At 40.8% G+C, this 19,774-nt stretch overlaps 1 protein-coding gene across 1 annotated transcript in view; it reads left to right on the top strand.

Moving 5' to 3' along the window:
- SCTR (secretin receptor) overlaps window positions 1–19,774 on the top strand; it is a 77,754-nt gene that overhangs the window by 46,949 nt on the left and 11,031 nt on the right. The window contains exons 4-9 of the mRNA XM_027854678.1: window positions 4,718–4,821; window positions 8,744–8,841; window positions 11,219–11,351; window positions 13,154–13,307; window positions 15,907–15,967; window positions 17,953–18,022. Coding sequence (XP_027710479.1) covers window positions 4,718–4,821; window positions 8,744–8,841; window positions 11,219–11,351; window positions 13,154–13,307; window positions 15,907–15,967; window positions 17,953–18,022 — 620 coding nt within the window. The remainder of the gene's footprint in view (window positions 1–4,717; window positions 4,822–8,743; window positions 8,842–11,218; window positions 11,352–13,153; window positions 13,308–15,906; window positions 15,968–17,952; window positions 18,023–19,774) is intronic.

The raw sequence follows: 19,774 nt of genomic DNA, 5'->3' as shown, positions 1-19,774 counted from the left end.
TCTTTCTTTCTTTCTTTCTTTCTTTCTTTCTTTCTTTCTTTCTTTCTCTCTCTCTCTTTCTCTCTCTTTCTCTCTCTCATACACATAGGCACAAATACACACTCACAAATATTTCATACATTTCTTTCAAAACTGTCCCACTTGCTTGTGCTTCTTTTTGAGCATTTTCCCTGTTCTTTTCTATTTAAAAAATCTTGCAAAGACCCTATTTGTTAACATCACTATTGCTAGTCCCCCTTTCCCCTCACCCCAGTGAAAACAGAAGGGGAAAAATCCTCCTTACAAATAAATCTAGTCAAGCAAAATGAATCTGCATAGTGGCCATGTCTAAAAATATATGTCTCTGCATCTTAAATCCATCAGGTCTCTGTCAGGAGATGAATACATATATGACATACTTCATTCTAAATCATCTGGAGACGCTGGAGTTGGTCACATTGATCAGAGTTCTTAAGTCTTTCAAAGTTGTTTTCCTTGTATAATTGTTCTCCCAGTTATGTTCCCTTTACTCTGTACCAGTTCATACTTCCTAGGATTCTCTGAAATCAGCTCTTTTATCCAAGGAAGGGAACCTGCAGCCTCGAGGCCACATGTGGCCCTCTAGGTCCTCAAGTTGGCCGTTTGACTGAATCTAAACTTCACAGAACAAATTCCCCACCCCCCTTAATAAAAGGATTTATTAAAACAAAACAAAAACAAAAGCAAAAACAAAAAAGGATTTCTTCTGTAAAATTTGGACTCAGTCAAAAGGCTGCACCCAAGGACCTAGCAGGCTACATGTGGCCTAGAGGTATATGAAACTGCATATCTATGTACAACTTGCTATTCCTTTCAAATATACAACAAAATTATCATGTAGATTTATTTCTTCCATTTTTTTTCTTCCCTCCCCCCTCTCAGCCTGGAGATGGCTACCATTAGACACAAATAGGGGTGTGTGTGTGTGCGTGTGTGTGTATACATACATGTAAAATTATTCCATACATACTTCTATTTATCAGTTCTTTCTCTGGATGCAGATAGACTCTTCATATGTCTTTTGTAGTTAATTTGGGTATTTATAATAGACAAAACAAGTTATTCATTCAAAGTCATTTTTAAAACAATATTGCTGTTACTGTGTATAATGTTCTCTTGCTTCTGCTCATTTCACTTTTCATTATTTTGTGCAAGTCTTTCCATGTTTTTCTAAAATTGTTGAGCTCATCATTTCTTATAGCACAATAGTATTCTATCACAATCCTATACCACCTGATGGGCATCCTTGCAATTTCCATTTCTTTGCCACCACAAAGAAAGAGGTTATAAACATTTTAGAACACATAGATTCTTTTCCTTTTTCCTTTATCATCTTTGGAAATAAATCAAGTGGAGATATTGCTGGGTTGAAAGGTATAGGCAGTTTAATAACTCTTTGGGCATAATTCCACATAGCTCTCCAAAATAGTTGGATCAGTTCACAATTTCACCAACAACAAATTGTTGAATCCACCAATGAATTCACCAGTTTTTCCACAGCCTCTCTAACATTTGTCACTTTCCTCTTCTATCATTTTAGCCAATCTGGTAGGTGTAAAATGATATCTCAAGGTTGTTTCAATCTATATTTCTTTAATCAATAATGATTTAGAGCATTTTTCATGTCTATTCATATCCTTTGACCATTTATCAATTATAAAATGACTCATATTCTTATAGACTTGACAAAATTCTTTATATATTTTAGATATGAGACCTTTATCTGATGAACTGTCTATAAATTTCCCCTCAAATTTCTGCTCTCCTTCTGATCTTGGTTACATTTGTTTTATTTGTACAAAAACCTTCATAGACTTTAGTTCTTTTGTTCTCTTTTAATTCCCTCCTTCAGGATCTGTAAGTTTGTTTTTCTTATGACTATTCTCTCCTTAATATTATCCTTTTGCTTTCCCCACCCTATTCTCCCCCATTCCCTCTTGTTTCTCTGTTGAATTTGATGTGTTTCTACTCCAAATTCTTTTTCCCCACTTAATAGTATTGTATTTTTTCCAACTGCATGTAAAGATAGTTTTCAACATTCACTTTTATAAGATTTTGAATTCTAATTTTTCTCCCTCCTTCTCTCTCCTCTCCCCTCCCCAAGATGGAAAGCAATCTTATATAGGTTAAACATGTACGACCATATTAAACATATTTCCACATTAGTCACATTGTAAAAGAAGAATCAGAACAAAAGGGAAAAACCACTCTACTCCAGATTCTTAAAGCCTGTGTGTGTCTGTATGTGTTAAACCCTCTTTGGCCTAGTTAAGATCAGAAGGAGGTTCTTTGGAGGCCTACCCTCCTCACCCCTACTTCCATGTTCACATCCCCTTCTCATGTATCCCAATTATGAGAAATAGCAAGTTTCACCCTCTTCTTCCTCCTTTCTACACGTGTATCTATCTAGAACAATTTTTGGTATTTGTTTCTCAGAATTAGGACCCCCTGTATCTTTGAGGTTGAGCACTGGGTCTTCAACTTTGCCACCTCCTACCCCATGGTGTCTCAGAGCAGAGTAGCCTCCTGGACCTTTCCCAGTCGGAGTCTTGCTGTACTACTCACTGCTTTTCCTTGAGGTTCAGTGTCAGATCACTCTGGGGACTCCTGATTCCTATTTTCGTTTTCTGAATCCCCTGAGAATTTCTCAAGGGATCCCTGTGCTTTTGAGCCTCGGGACACACAGTCCTATAGGCTCCAAGTTTCTGGCTCAACTTGGAGTGCTCTGGGAAGCTGACAATTTGCTTGCCTGTGCTGACAGGGGCTTTCCTGGTAGCCCCTTTTCCTATTGCTTTTGGGCTCCTGACTGGTTTTTTTATGCCATTCTGGGGATAGAAGAACTCAGTCATTATAGTTTCTCATTAAATTTCTTTATTATTTTTCAGTCTAGTACAAATTTTGGATTTTTGCTGGAATAGATGTGTGGGAGCAGAGCTGTCTGCCTCCATTCAGGCAGCTATCTTAGCCAAAAGTCTGCAATCTCTTGTCTTTTTTTTTCCTTTAAAAAGTTCAATTTTCTTTTCTTTTCAGATCCACATTATCTCCTACATCTCCTCCATCCCACTGAGAAAGCAATTAAAACAAAACTCATTACAAACATGTCTACTCATGCAAAACAAATTCCCAAATTAGCCTCATCCATATGTATATGTTTTTGTGTGCATGTATGTATGTCTCAGTCTGAATTCTGAGTCCATCAGCTTTATCTGGAGGTGCATACTATGTTTCATCATGAGTACTCTTTGATTGTGGTTGGTCATTGCATTGATCAGAGTTCCTAAGTCTTTAAAAGTTTTGTCTTTACAATGTTATTGTTATTGTATAATTGTTTTCCTGGTTCCATTCATTTCATTTTGCATCAGTTCATACAAATCTTCTCAGGTTTTTCTGAAACCATCCCTGAAATCTATTTTCAATTTTTTGATAATAGCTTCTTCAGAAGATTATCTTTTCTTGTCCAATTCTCCCTATCCAACTCTACAGTGGAATTAATAACACCCTCAGGAGTTCAGGAGAAGAAATTTTCTACTGATAGGTTCTCTATAGAGAAATGACAAGGAATATCCTTATAGGAATTTCTATCCCTCTAAATCACTTTCTGGAAAACCCAGATAAATAATGATAAGTGGGCCAATAGAATAATAGATGGAAAGTGTTCAAATAAATCAAGGAAGGAGACCAGGATGTGAGTTTAAACATTAGGAAGAATTTCCTTAAAGGATTCTGAGGTACCAAAATGGTATGCTAAAGGGTGTTATGGAAGTTCCTTTGGGTTTTGTTTCTAGGTAGATAGAAATATAAAGGTAATTACCCTTGTAAAGGAGTTAACCCTAATGAATTTAAGGGATTAATTTGTTGGAATCCCCAAATCTTCAAATTTCAGGAACAAAAAGGCCCTTAGAGATAATAAAGTCCAACCCTTGCCAGCTAATCAATGGCAGAGCCAAGATTGGACCCAGATCTCTTGACTCCTATATAGCACAATGTACCTCATGAACTTCTTTAACCAGGAGTCACAAAACCTGGGGTTTGTCTTGTCTCTGCCACTAACTAGTTATATGGCTTTAGACAAGTGACTTACTATCATAAGTTAGAGCTGAAAAGGTCTTAGAGATCCTTTAATCTAATCTTCATTTTACGGATGAGGAGACTGAGATATATTAAATTGCTTTGCAACACTGACTGCTGAGACCAAGGCTCTTTGGGAAGAGACATGAGAGTCAGGGATGGGGTAATTGTGGAGGAGGTTCAGGGAAGGAGTGAGGTCTCAGAAGGGTTGGAGTCAGTGATAGAGGAGCAGAGGTAAACACTAACCTTGGTGATGTCATGGTTTAGGGGAGGGCCTGGTCTTTGGCCAGGCTCTTTCTGTGTATAGTCACCACAGATAATTAGGAGTCGGTTGTAGTGTTAAAAATAAGAAACAAATGGGCAGCTAGGTGGTGCAGTGGATAGCGCTCTGGCCTTGGAGTCAGGAGGACCTGAGTTCAAATCCAGTCTCAGACCCATGACACTTGCTAGCTGTGTGACCCTAGGCAAGTCACTTAACTCTGATTGCCTCACCAAAAAAAAAAAAAAGAAACAAAGGAAATAATGATCAAAGCAAAGTGCCCTAGTGCTTACCTTAAGATAATTGTCAAGGGGAAACCTAGGAGTTGTGACTCTTAACTTCCTACCCCTATGGGATATTTTATACCTGCAGGTAATGTATTTCGAAACTGTACTCAAGATGGCTGGTCTGAAACCTTCCTCAGAACTGATACTGCCTGTGGGTATGATGTGAATGACACCAGCAATGATGAGCGGGTAAGTGAGGCATTCAGCACCATGGACTAAGGATCTGCTATACAGTATAAGGCCAGTAATGAGACCATTAGGGCTAGGGAGAGACAGAGCAGGAGGATGGAACTAACAGTGGGATAGAAATCAGAATCCGTATTAACAGTATTAACCTTACCTATCTCTCACTCTAGGGTTATTCTCTGGACTAGATGACATAATAGATGTAAAAGTAACTATTAAAGACAAGAAACAAAGGGGCAGCTAGGTGGCGCAATGATTAGAGCACCAGCCTTGAAGTCAGGAGTTCCTGAGTTCAAATTCGGCTCTAAACAAATTCTAAAGCAGCAGAACCCACAAAAAGATAAAGTGAAACAAATTTCCAGCCAAAGATAGCCTGAATGGTTGATCAGAAAGGCATATCGTGCTGGGTAGGGAGAGGAGCGTAGCTCGGCTTGGGCGCTCAGGCCGCAGCAAACCTGGAGCAGGGCTCAGAGGACTGAATTGCGGGCAGCTGTGGTGGTTTCCAGACTTCTCAACCCACGAAGCCAAAGACAACCTAGAACGTCAGTGGGAAAAGTCTGTGACTGCGGTGAGAGAAGGAGCTAGGTCTCAGCCACCCCTGGGGCCACAGCTGTTTCCTGAGCTTCCGGCCCACAGACTGAGGGGGAATTGAGTGGCTGATCAGAGGGAGATTGCAGGGATCTCTTTGCCAGTGCTGAGGCAGGAATCTCTTGCTTTGCACGTGCTTGGATCTGGGTCACAGTTCTGAGGGGCAGTCCTGGAGCAAGAAGGAGCATTGGTGCGGTGGAGCTTGTTGTGGTGGTGGAGAGAAAACACCTTGTCCCTTTTCGTAGCACCTTGGAAGAACTGAAAATTTTCAGGTCCCTAGAAGTATCTCTGAACACAGCTGCACAAAACCCCCAAAGCTTGGGACAATACATTCTCTACATTTGAAGCAGACTCTTACCTTAACAAAGAGTTTAAAACTCAAGTAATTGGCTGGGATCATGAGCAAACCTCGCAAAAAGAGTGAGATTATATTATCTTACTTTGGTGACAAAGAAGATCAAAACATACAACCAGAAGAAGACGACAAAGCCAAAGCTTCTACATCCAAAGCCTCCAAGAAGAATATGAATCAGTCCCAGGCCTTGGAAGAGCTCAAAAGGGATTTTGAGAAGCAAGTAAGAGAAGTAGAGGAAAAACTGAGAGTTTTGCAAGAAAATCATGAGAAACAAGTCAACAGCTTACTAAAGAAGACTCAAAAAAATAGTGAAGAAAATAACACCTTAAAAAATAGCCTAACCCAAATGGCAGAAGAGGTCCAAAAAGCCAATGAGAAGAAGAATGCCCTAAAAAGCAAAATTGGCCAAATGGAAAAGGAAGTCCAAAAGATTACTGAAGAAAATACTTCCTTAAAAATTAGAATAGAGCATTTGGAAGCTAGTGACTTTATGAGAAATCAAGACACTGTAAAACAAATCCAAAAGAATGAAAAATTAGAAAACAATGTGAAATATCTCATTGGAAAAACAGCTGACCTGGAAAATAGATCCAGGAGAGATCATTTAAAAATTATTGGACTATCTGAAAGCCATGATCAAAAAAAGAGCCTAGACATCATCTTTCAAGAAATTGTCCAGGAAAACTGCCTTGATATTTTAGAACCAGAGGGCAAAATAGAAATTGAAAGAATCCACCGATCTCCTCCTGAAAGAGATCCTCAAAGGAAAACTCCTAGGAATATTGTAGTCAAATTCCAGAGTTCCCAGGTCAAGGAGAAAATATTACAAGCGGCCAGAAAGAAACAATTCAAGTATTGTGGAAGCACAATCAGGATAACACAAGATTTAGCTGCTTCTACATTAAGGGACTGCAGGGCATGGAATATGATATTCCAGAGGGCAAAGGAGATAGGATTACAACCAAGAATCACCTACCCAGCAAAACTGAGTATAATCCCCTTCAGGGGAAAAAATAGTCATTCAGTGAAATAGAGGACTTTCAAGCGTTCTTGATGAAAAGACCAGAGCTGAATAGAAAATTTGATTTTCAAATACAACACTCAAGTGGAATATGGGTGGAACATGAAGAGGTAAACAGGAAAGAGAAAATCGTAAGAGACTTATTAAGATTGAATTGGTTATATTCCTGCATGGAAAGATGATATTTGTAACTCATAAGACATTTGTCAGTATTAGGGTAGTTGGAGGGGAAAAAAATTATATGTACATATATATAGATAGATAGATAGAGGGCACAGGGTGAGTTGAAAATGAAGGAGTCATATCTGGAGAATAAAATTAAGGGGTGAGAGAGGATTATACTAGGAGAAGGAGAAAGGGAGAGGTAGAATGGGGTAAATTATCTCAAAAAAAAACAACAGAAATGAAAAGGCTCTTACAGTGGAGGGAAAACAGGGAAAGGTGAGAGGGAATGAGTGAATCTTATTCTCATAGATGTTGACTTAAGGAGGGAATAACATACACACTCTATTGGGTATGGAAATCTGTCTTACCCTACAGGAAAATGGAGGAGGGGGAAGGGGACAAGAGAGTAGGGGGATGATAGAGAGGAGGGCAGACTGGGAAAGGGGGTAATCAGAAGCAAGTACTTCTGAGGAGGGACAGGGTCAAAAGAAAGAGTAGAATAAATGGGGGGGTGGGATAGGATTAAGGGAAATAAAGTTAGTATTTCACAGCATGTCTACTATGGAAGTGTTTTGCATAACTGCACATATATAACCTATATTTAGTTGCTTGCCTTATCAATGGGGGTGGGTGGGGAGGGAGGAAGGGAGAAAATTTGAAACCCGGAGTTTTAAAAACACATGTTTAAAAAAAATGTTTTCACATGGAACTGGGAAATAATAAATACGGGAAATGGGGTACAGAAATCCATCCTGCCCTATAGGAAAATTGAAGGGAAAGGGGATGAGAGAAGGGATGGAGAGATAGAAGGGAAGGCAGACTAGGGGAAGGGGTATTCAGAATGCATGCCATATAGGGGTGGGGGGAGGGGTGAGATGGGATGAAAATTTGGAACCCAAAATCTTGTGGAAGTAAATGTTGAAAACAAAATAATAAATAAAAATTACCATTAAAAAAAAAAAGAAAGTATTACTGGGGATGAGACAAGAGGCCTGCTTCCAAATATACCCTCATCCTCAGTACTTAATGATGGAGGAGCCACCTCATTTTCTTCAGCTTAATCCTGCAAGGGATATATCATAGAATGATCTTTTTCTGTTCAACATTTTATCAGTGACTTAAATGAAGAGGTAGAAGGAGTGCTTATCAAATGTACAGTTAATTTACCTTGGAGAAATTTTTTTTCAGGTGAGTTAAAACTAATAATGGGAAGCTAGGTGGTGCAGTGAATAGAACACTGGGTTTGGAATCAGAAAGACTCATCTTCAAAAGTTCAAATCTGGTCTCAGATACTTACTAGCTGTTGATACTGGGCAAGTCACTTAACCCTGTTTGTCTCCATTTCCTCATTTGTAAAATGACTGGAGAAGGAAATGGCAAACCACTCCAATATCTTTGCCAAGAAAGCCCCAAAATGGGGTCACGAAGAGTCAGACACAACTGAAATGACTGAACAATAAACAATAGACTGGACTTCCTCATGGAGCCATGATCTCCCCATCACTGGAAATATTCAAGCTGAAAATGGATCCCATCTGTCAGGGATATAGTAGTGGGGGGGGGGGTGGAGGTTCTGATTATGTGGGAGATTAGACATGTTGCCCTCTGAAGATCCTTCTAAGAATTCTGTGGTTCTGTGACTTGGAGTTTGGGGAAGGACAGGAGTAGTCAGGGAAGACTTCCTGGAAAAGGTGGATTTTGAAAGAGGGGAAGGAGCATGGGATGGAAAAACAGGCAGGAAGAAGTTGTTTCAGGTAATAGGAATGGGGCTCACTTCTGTTTGTTTCTCCTTTCAGTATTCCTCCTTATTGAAGCTGAAAGTCTTGTACACTGTGGGCTACAGCATCTCCTTGGTGATGCTCTTCATTGCTCTGGGAATTCTCATTGCCTTCAGGTGAGGAGACACGGCCAATCTTCAACTTCTGGCAGCCTTCGGTGGGCACTGACCTTGGGCTGATTAAAAAAAAAAAAGCAATCTCATTCTTGATGCTTTTTTCCTTTCCTATCACAGATATATCTCAATATCCCTCCTACTGCTGCTACATAAAACCCTCCTTTGTCACAAAGAAAAGCAAAGCCTGTTGATATAGTGGAACAGAGTCCTGAGTTTAGGGCCAGAGGATATGGCTAGTCCTGGCTCTGCCACTCACTACTTCTGTGACCTCGGCAAAATCACTTAACCTTCCCTGGCCTCAGTTTCCCTATTTGTAAAATGAGGGGGTTGGGCTAGATGATTTCTAAGGTCCTTTCTAAAACTATGAAAACCAACCAAAAACATTGATTTCATTTGACAGAAGTAATTTCCCCATATCTTATCACTAGGCAATCACTACTAATTGTTACCCTTAACCTGAGTTCAGCTGCCTTAGTGTTGTTTTCATTTCTATTACTATAGTTTCTGTTTACATCGTTTTCCTAGTTCTGCTTACCTCCCACTGGCTCCTCATGTTTCTCTGAATTCCTCATAGCCATTGTTTCTTATGGCCCAGTAGTACTCCATTACATTCACTTTAACTTGTTCAGACATTCCCCAACTGATGGGTACTCACCTTATTTCCAAGTTTTTTGCTACTACAAAAAGTGCTGCTTTAAATATTTTGGTAAGTATCGGACCTTCCTGTCTCGAACAAAGTTAGTGATACATGCTCCCCTCAGCAGGTTTGCCCAGTCAAAGGAAAGGACAGTTAGGTAACTTTCCTAATGTAATTCTAAATTGTTTTCTGGAATGGGTGGGCACAATTTTACCTTCACCAACAATGCATTACTGTGTCTTTTTTGAGAAGCTGCTTTAAGAGTTAGGGGGTGGAGGGTGAAGGGGGTAGGAGAGTGGGAGGAGTGGGAAGGGGGGTCTGGGAGGGGAGAGAGAGAAAGAGAGAGAGAGAGAGAGAGAGAGAGAGAGAGAGAGAGAGAGAGAGAGAGAGAGAGAGAGAGAGAGAGAGAGAAAGAGAGAGAGAGAGAGACTAGTTGGGCTACACAGTTGTCTCTTAATTGCCCATATGGAGCTTTGTGTGATATCTTTAACAAATATTTAATTACAAATTGGCTTCTCCCTGCCATTCAAATCCCTTCCAGCCACCAACTCACTTGAATGTTGAAGGAAGCTAATTTAAATCAGGAAGGAAAAATCTGCTTTACCCCCAACAAGTTATTTAATGGCCTCTGTCTGAATCTGAATAGAATTTTCCTCCTGTTTTATATTAGTCAAGTTGTGGATGGCCTCTTTCCCTCCTCATTTTGTAATGGTAATCAGCAAATGGAAGAATCAGAATACATTTGCTTTGGTTGTAAGAGATCTCTAGAGCTCAGAAGGCCTTTCCTTTAATGAACATTCAGGAAGAGAGCTTTCCCTTTGATCAATCTAGGACATGGTTCCTTTACTCAGTTACCTTACAATCTTCTTTTCTAAAGTCTGGGTAGGAACAATGATTCTGGGGATGGATGGGAGATCCTGGGATTCCTGAAGGGCCTCAGAGTCATATATAGTCATATACATCATAAGATCAGTCCCTCAGAATACCACTTTTCTCCTTGAGGTTCTCTTCTCTCATTTCTTTCCTGTTTCCAGATTCAGACCAGAGGAGTTTGGTGTTAGAACCTTGGCCTTGGGAAACAGGATACTTGGGTTTTAGCCCCAGATCCAACTGACTCATTATATGATCTTGAAAGGTCATTTGCTCTCCTTGGGCCACGGTGGTGTTTTTTTTGTTTGTTTGTTTGTTTTGTTTTGTTTTTGTTTTTGTGAGGCAGTTGGGGTTGAGTGATTGCCCAGAGTCACACAGCCAGGGAATATTATGTGTCTGTGGCTGGATTTGAACTCAGCTCCTCCTGACTCCAGGGTCGGTGCTCTATCCACTGCACCACCTAGCTGCCCCATGGGGCCACAGTTTTGCCACCTTTCAAATTGGGAAAATAATCTCTGTCTCCCCCTCCCCCCCCAACTAGGCAGAAAATAAAAGATATCAAAGCACTTTAGACTTTTAAGGGAGAGAAATGATATATAAATTAGGAGTTATAGTACTGTTGGAATAAACCAGGGTTTGCTAGTTGACTCTCACTAGCATCTTTTTTTATGGAAGCAGCATGGAGAAAGAGGAAAGAACATAGTACTGGGAGTCGGGTGTCCTTGGTTATTCCGCTAAATAACTCCTTGACCTCAGACAAATCATTTCCCCTCTTTGGGCCTCAATTTCCTCCTCTATAAAATGAGAAAGTTGGATTTGGTAGTGTCTATGTTTCCTTCCAGCCCTAAGAGTTGATTTCCTCTATCACAGGAAACTCCACTGTACCCGCAACTACATCCACATGCACCTGTTTGTGTCCTTTATCCTGAGGGCCTTGTCCAACCTCATCAAAGATGCAGTGCTGTTCTCCTCCAATGACATTGCCTACTGTGATGAACATACGGTAAACCAATGGAGTTCTGGCTTGTGTCTGAAGGAAGGACTGGCCCCTGAAAGGGACAGAGGCCTACATCAATGATGCCAAACTCAAATAGAAATGGGGGATATCAAGCCATATATAAGGAACCTTGCAGGCTGTGCATTAACTTAGAAAACTATACATTAATATTATCTATGTTTTATTGTATTTTTATTTGTTTTGTTAAATATTTTAATCTGGTTTGGACTGCACCCAGGAATGTTGGATGTGGCCTAAGAATGGTATGTTTGACACTTCTGGCCTGCAAGACCAAAATATGAAATAAAAGCAAAGGATAATTTGATAATCCGCTAATCCCTCTTCCTCAGTTCAACTCTTATCTTCCTGGACCCTAATTTTTTTGAAATCTTACTGTATCAAAATGGCTCTGTTGCCAAATTCCCAAATTTTATATTTTACTATTCATATCTACTTCCAGGGAATATTCTGCTCCATCCCCACTAAGCCAAGCACTCATAGTTGGTAAACAAGTCAGGTCCTCCATGTGCCTACGGGCACATGGAATAACTATTAGTCCTCTGTCTTTCAAATTCACTGACCTGAGTTCAAGTCCATGAGATCCAATCCTTCTTTCTTTCCATTTCATTCTGGACTTTCTTGATCCTTTGCCTATTTTCCTTTATAAAATGCGATAATGTAAATAAAGTACTTTGCAAATTTTAAGTGGTACTTAAATATGAATAATGATTATAATTATTATTATTCTCAGACTTATAAAAGATAAAATCTAGAGGTTTTTAACCCCAACACTGACATTCCAAAGTTTATTGTTAACACAATTTTCTGAGAAAAGATGAAAGAAAATACTGATTTGCCTCAAGGTTTTTGTTTGTTTGTTTTTGAAAAATTGTTCAAAACATACCCCTGATCCTAACACTCACTCATTCCCCCCCAACGTTGATCATATGCCCATGTAGTTTAACAGATATATGAATCTGCACTGATCTCTTTATTTTTCTTACCTATTATTGTTAGTCCTTTTCACATATGCTTGTCCTGAGGCCCCTGTGAGACTAGAAGTTTCTTGGGGATGAGGATTGGCCTCTCTTATCAACTGGGGACTCCTCTAGGGTCAGGACTATGTTGTCCCTACTAGTTAGACAGTTCCCTGAGCAAAAGCCACTCAGAATGGTAGAGGAAAAAGCACTGAACTGATCTGTATTCCATAGCTCTGCCTTTACCTGTGAGACATTGGTCAGGGGTGGGGTCAGGGGGCCACATGTGGCCTTCTAGGTCCTTGGGTGTGGCCTTTTGACTGAGTCCAAGTTTTACAGAACAAATCCTTTTATTAAGGGGATTTGTTCTGTGAAGTTTGGATTCAGTCAAAGGGCTGCACTTGAGAACCTAGAGGGCCACATGTGGCCCCTGTTATTACTTTCCCTCCCCAGGGGAACCGTGCATTTTCCTGTATCTGCAAAGTGACTTAGTTGTAATCAATTATCCCTAACCAAATCAATATTTCCTTTCATCTTTCTCCTATTTCCCTTCTAGTTCTCTCATTCCATGGTTCTGTGATTCTTTATCTTCTCACTCTGTAGCTAACGAGCTTCCACATACAGTTCTTGGTCTGACAGTGGGGTTATTGGGTTTATGGGAAGTCTACACTCCAGAACTCTTTTCTACCCTGGTCTTTCCACCAATGAGAATTTGACAGAAGAGTAGATAAGGTCCAGAAGAGACCCAGACTCCATCTAGAGCTGGACCAGCCTCTCTGCCATGACTTCCTTCACTTGGCAATGGCTCAACTTGTCTTTATGTCTCCTCAGGTTGGCTGTAAAACCCTCATGACCTTCTTTCAGTACTGTATCTTGACCAACTACAGCTGGCTGCTGGTAGAAGGCCTCTATCTGCATACCCTTCTGGTCATCTCCTTCTTCTCAGAAAAGAAGGTTCTCCAATACTTTATCATCTTTGGATGGGGTATGTTTCCCTGCAACAATAAAATGTCAGCCAGGTGGTTGAATGAAAATAGCACTGGCCTAGAAGTCAGGAGATCCTGGTTCTAGTCTCAGCTCTGTTGCTAACCACCTAGGTGATCTTAGGAAGTCAATTAATGTCTATGAGCCTCAGTTTCCCCATCTGTAAAAGGAGGAGATTGGACTTGTCAATCTCTAAGGCCTATACTAGCTCAGAGATTCTATAACTTTTTCTCCAGACTTTCAGAGCCAGTTGCAATTGACCTCCTCAAACACGTTCGCACTGTTCTTTCATGCAAAATTTCATCTAAATTCTAATGAAATTCTAAATTCAGTGAATGTTTATTAACATTTCCTATGTGCAAAACATTTACTAGATGCTGAGAGAGATACAAAGTTTAGCTAGGACATGGTCACTTCCTTCATGGACTGACACTTTAGGAGGGAAATAGACACACTCACAAATAAATACAATACAGAATAGTGCATGATAAATGAATAAGGGAGGTACAAAGTGCTCTGTGAGGTTTACAGTAGGGATGGTCATTACTGACTTGGAAGGGTCAGGGAAGATTTCTTGGAAGAGGTGGCATTTGAATTGAACTTTAAAGGACCAGGAGGAATTCAACATCCAAAGAGTGGAGAAAACATTCTGAGAAATGTGAAATCATGCAAACAAAGGTTTGCAGGCAGAAAAGTGTGAGACATGTATGAGGATGGCAAGGAATCCATTTTGTTTGGAGTGCAGAATATATGGAGGAACAATATAATAATATAATCAGTCAACCAACAAGCATTTATTAAGTGCCTACTATGTGCCAGGTACTATGCTTAGCATTGAGGATTATGAAGAAAGGCATGAGACAGTCCCTGTCTTCAGCGAGCTCAAATTCTCATTGGGAGAGACAACATGCAAAAAATTGAGGCCCTGCTTGCCTCACATTGTTAGAGGAGCATATAAAATTATGGGCAGCTAGGTGGCACAGTGGATAGAGTGCTGGGCCTGGAGGCATGAAGACTCCTCTTCCAGAGTTCAAATCTGGCCTCAGACACTTATTAGCTGTGTGACCCCGGGCAAGTCACTTAACCCTCTTTGCCTCAATTTCCTTACCTGTAAAATGAGCTGAAGAAGGAAATGGCAAACCACTTCTGTATCTTTGCCAAGAAAACCCCCAATGGGGTTACAGAATCAGACATGACTGAACAACAAAGTTATGCACATGAATGCTTCAAAAAATATAAAGTGCCATATCCAATTCAATAAACAGTTATTAAGCACCTACTATGTGCCAGGCACTGTGCTAAACCCTGGAGATACAGATATAAAAAAAACCAGTCCCTACCCTCAAGAAGCTTACAATCTAATGAGGAAAGACAAAATATAATGGGAAGCTGAAAAGGGGGTGGGGTGGAGAAGTAAGTCAGAGAAGTCCCAAAGTAGTACAACCAATGACCCCATCACTCATAGTTGTTAGTTCTGATATTCAGTTGTGTTTTCATGCATGGGGAAGAAGTTGTGCCAAACCAGGCAATAATCTTTCCCCAAATCCCTGGATTCCTATTCAGAATAGCTGTCCAGGACAGGTGGTGGGATTTGATGGGGGTAAGAGAAGGGATATGGAGGGCGTAATACAACTGTGACAATAGGAAAGCAGCCTGTTATAGTGGAAAGAGTTGGCTCTGGAGTCAGAGGCCTTTGGTTTAAATGCCACCTTTGAGGCTTATTACCGTGGTGAACTTGGGCAAGTTATAGCCTTCTGGCCTCAATTTCCTCATTTATAAAATGAAGAGGCTGGACTGCATGACCTCGGATCCCTAGATCCCATCTATCAGGATCTATAATCCACCCAAAGTTTGGTGGTCCCTATGGGGGTCAAACCCAAGGGAGTTAGCTTTGTATAGTGGGAAAAATGCTGGATCTGGATTCCAAAGATCTGGATTTGAATCCTGGATCTGCTAATTACTCCCTGTGTGACCTTGGGAAAATCACTTAACAGGACTGACCTTAGTTTTACCTGGTTACAAAGTGAGAGCATTGGACTAAATAGGCTCTAAGATTCCTTAAAGTTTCATGTTCTATTATAATATTTACAAATCTTATATATTATAAAATTATAATATTACATATAATGTCAGTAATTTTGGCCTTGATAGTGCCAAGTTCTGACTCAGAAGGCTTAGCTCCCTACACTGTTTAACATTCCTCTCCAATCCACACTAGCAGAGAAATCCTGACTGTCCAAGGGGCCCCAAACCTCTCCCTTCATCAAACATCTATCAACCAATCGATAAACATTTATTAATTCCTTACTATGGGCAGGCACTAGGGATCCTTCTAGGACTGGTCCAGGTTTTAAAAGAACTCCTGCCCCTAGCAGGGCATAATGGGAGGGCAGATCCCTCAAACCCTCCATTCAAGCTGTTAGGACAGTTCAATAATCTATGAAATAATTTGCTTAGAGGTCACCAGAAAATTCAAAGGGGTTTACTATAGAGACACAAGCAAAATCATAGATGCATATGGGGAAACTCATTGATCTGTTCACTGTAGGGAACATTGAAATCATTGAGAAATGAGTTTTTTTGTTTTTTTTAACTCCCAGGTTCTCCAGCAGTTTTTGTTATACCATGGGCAGTCACTCGGCGCTTGCTGGAAAACGATGGGTAAGCTATCAGCCGTGTTTGAGAAAAAGAGATAAAGGGATCATGCTTGCTACAACTCAATGCTTTGGCATTCAGAAAGGAAGCTTTATGGGTGTTTCAAAGGAGATCCATATTTCTCAAATTGGGTGGAGGGATGAGGGAGGAAGATATTAGGAGATAGGAGAACTCTAATATGTCCTTGGAAACATGAGCTGTGAGACTCCAAATAATTTGTTTGGAAGTGGTGACAGAGTTCTATGATGGGCTGGACCACCTTCCTTCAATTCCCAGGCTCTCTTCTCATTATCTCCCTTCTTAGCTAATCTTTAAAATAGGCTGTAATACCAGAGGGGGGCCAGGATTGCAGGACTTCAAATAGTCATTCAATGGTTTGGTTTTTTTTCTTAATCCTATTTTATTTTTCATTAAACAAACATTTATTTTCTCTCCCTTCCACCCACTGGAAGAAGGAAAAAGAAAAACCTCTTCTAATAAATATTTTGCCTGACTCTGGTTTTAATAAACTAAAGGCTAGTTTTCTCCATTTCCTACTGAGTCCTCCCTCTGCACCCCTCCCTCCCCCATCTGGGCTTTTAAGATTCTTGTGATGCCATGAGGGACATTGCAGTTGGCATAGTTATTTGTTAGTGGCAGTGACTGAATGGCCAACCTTGGATTCTTTTGGGGATGTAGGAGGGGTGGCGGGGGTGTAGGGGCGGGAATGTGAGGCAATCTGGGAGGGTGGCAAGGGAAGGGGAGATAGGAGTGGAGGTGCTGGTATGATCAGAAAGTTTGAGAACACCTGCTGTGGAGAAATCTTGACTCTGTCCCCATCACTGAAATGCAGTCAGCCCGTGAACAGTTTCTCTGGGCCCCATCAAGGGCTGCGACTGAGCCAGGTTCTTGGGTCCTGACAGAACCTACCCTGGTTCAGGGAGCAGGGGAACGCTCCAACCAAGAAGTTTCTGTACCAGCTGAGGTCAGATGGGCCAAGGTCAAGGCCCCAGATATATCTTTCTTTTTTCATTTATTTATTTAGTTAGTTTTAAACTTATGAACTAAAGCAAACATTTCCATCACATACTATAATTAAAAAAAAGATGATTGTGAAATCTTATTGGATTTTCACGAGAACCCCATGAGGAAGGTGTAATCATTATCCCCATTTTACAGATAAGGAAAGAGAATCTGAGAAAAATTAAACAATTGCTTGTAAGTGTCAGAGATAAGACTTGAACCCAGATCTTCCTAACCCCAAATCCAGTGTTTCCTTCCCTCCCCTATGCTGCCTGCCGTTCAGCCCTGACTTCTAGTTTCTCCAGCTGGGAAGCTCCCAGTGCCCACAGGAACAGGCAGAGTAGCTCCGTGTTTGGGGTACTGCCACGCTGACTGCAGCTTCCAGCTCAGGGCCGCAGAAACGTTCCACAGGTGGTATGGAAGAGCAATTTGGGGAAAACAGCATGGTGTAAAGGAAAGACTGATTAACTTGCAGCTAGGTAGCACAATGGCTAGAGCACTGGGCCCGGAGTCTGGAAGACATAAGTTCAAATCCAGCCTCGGATACTTACCAGCTAGGTGACCCGACAAGTCACTTAACCTCCGCCTCAGTTTCCTCAACTGTGAAGCGGGCTTATAATAGTACCTATCTCGGGGTTGTTGTGAAGATCCAATGAAATATTTATAAAGTGCTTAGCAGAGTGCCCAGCACATAGTAGGTGCTTTCTTTCCTTCCTTCATTCTTTCCTGCCTTCCTTCCTTCTTGTCCCAAGAACTAAATTCGAATCCTGGCTCTGGTCGCTATGGCTAATCATTCAACTTCACCAGTTCTCAATTCCCTCAGCTGTATAATGAGGGGGTTGGGGTAGATGACTTCTAATCCATATCCAGATGCCTTCCAATTCCAGATCTACGATTCTATGAAACCTATTCTTTCCTCATCTGTCTTACCCTGACAACAAATACAATAACAACAATCTACACCAGCCTCAACTGTGTGCTTCTTTTAGGTGCTGGGACATTAATGCCAACCCATTCATCTGGTGGATCATTCGGGGACCTATAAGTGTCTCCATCCTGGTGAGTTGCCTTCTTACCTGAAGCCTGATTCTGGGATGAAGTGGCCCAGGCAGGATACTGGAGTAAATCTACCAGTTTGCCTAGACTGACTGAAATGGGGCCCAGGGTTTAGAGGACTGTTAGGTGGAAAAGGGATTATTCTTACTCAGGATGGTTCCAGGCTAGTCAAGACACATACTGAGTGTTGTGAAGTAAGGGTCAGGGGGCCTAAGGGAACAAAAGGAGGGTTTGAATTGGGGGCCAGATGGAGGTATAAAAGGATTAGCCTTCATAATAGTGTTACATTCAGTGCTTGATACCACATTTTAAGAGGGTCACTGATGACCTAGAGTCTATCCAGAGGAAGGACACTAGGAATGAGGTCTGAAAACCATGTCATAATGGACCAGGGGATGTTTAGCCTGAAACAGAGAAGATATGGAGCCATGATACTCATCATTAGATATTTGAAGGGTTTTCATACGAAAGAAGGAATAGATATAATCTTTGTAGTTCCTGGAGACAGAATACATTTGGCTGAATTGCTTCACGAGTATTTAGAAAGAGAATTAACTATGGCCAGCCTGCCATTTACTTTTGATATTGAGAGGAGCATTAATGACTGGGTTTTCATGTGTATCTTTGTTGGAAATTACTTCCTGGGCAAAGACACATGGAGGGCATTTGATTCAGAAGGAAACAATTCCCTCTGAAAACCCATCAATGTGGCCCCTCCATCATCAAAAGGGCCCAGTGAAAAACCTTGGCCAGGCTGACTCATGGGAGGATAGAGATTAAAGAGGTCAGTGAATGTCTTTGAGAAGCTAAGACTAGTTCCATCTGGTTTTCTTAAAGAAGATCTGGGTTATCTTTTAAAAGGTATCTTGTAATTTTGTTACTTTCCCCTCTCTTTTCCTCTACAATTACCAGCAAGAAATCCCCTTAGAAAACCTACAAGAGGATTGTGTGTTTATTCCAGAGATGGATAAATATTTTTTGAGCTCTTTGTAAACCTTAAAGTACTCTATAAATGCTAGCTCTTATTATCCTTAAGATGGTAGGGCAGGGTAGGTATGGGTGGGACAGGAGAAAGACCACTGGACTTGGAGTCAGAAGTCTGCCCTGCTGAATTCTGCTTCTTTGCTCAAGTCTGTTTAGCCTTTAAAGGCTAATGAAGTGGAAAGAGCACTGGACCTAATGTTGGAAGACTCCATTCTGAGTCCTAATCCTAATTAGCTCTAATACTAGCTGTGGGATGACCCTTTAGTTGTATGAACCTATGTGATGAGCCTCAGTTTTCTTGTCTATAAAATGATGATAATAATAGTTCCTATTCATATATCACTGTAAGCCCCATGGAGTACTTCGCATACATTATCTGATGTGGTCTACTGACAACAAAGCTATAAGGTGAATGCTATTAGTGTCTCATTTTACAGATGAAGAAACTGAGGCACTGAAAGGTTAAATGATTTGCCTATGTTCACACAAGTGCCTGAGGGAGAAGTTGAGCTTACATCTTCCTGACTCTAGACCCTGATGCGCTATCTCCTGAGTCACATTAATTCTCTTGTGCCTACAAGTTCTTATAATAAAGTGTCTTGTAGACCTTAATGTACTATGTTGTTGTTGTTCAGTCATTTCAGTTGTATCCGACTCTTTGTGACCCCATTTGTGGTTTTCTTGGCAAAGATACTGGAGCAGTTTGCCATTTCCATTTCCTACTCATTTTACAGGTGAGAAAACTAAGGCAAACAGGATTAAATGACTTGC

The sequence above is a fragment of the Vombatus ursinus genome, unplaced genomic scaffold, assembly GCF_900497805.2.
Source record: "Vombatus ursinus unplaced genomic scaffold, bare-nosed wombat genome assembly UNPS02010548.1, whole genome shotgun sequence".
Lineage (NCBI taxonomy): Eukaryota > Metazoa > Chordata > Mammalia > Diprotodontia > Vombatidae > Vombatus > Vombatus ursinus.
The sequence above is the reverse complement of the archived record's forward strand: the minus strand, read 5'-3'. Positions and strand labels throughout refer to the sequence as shown.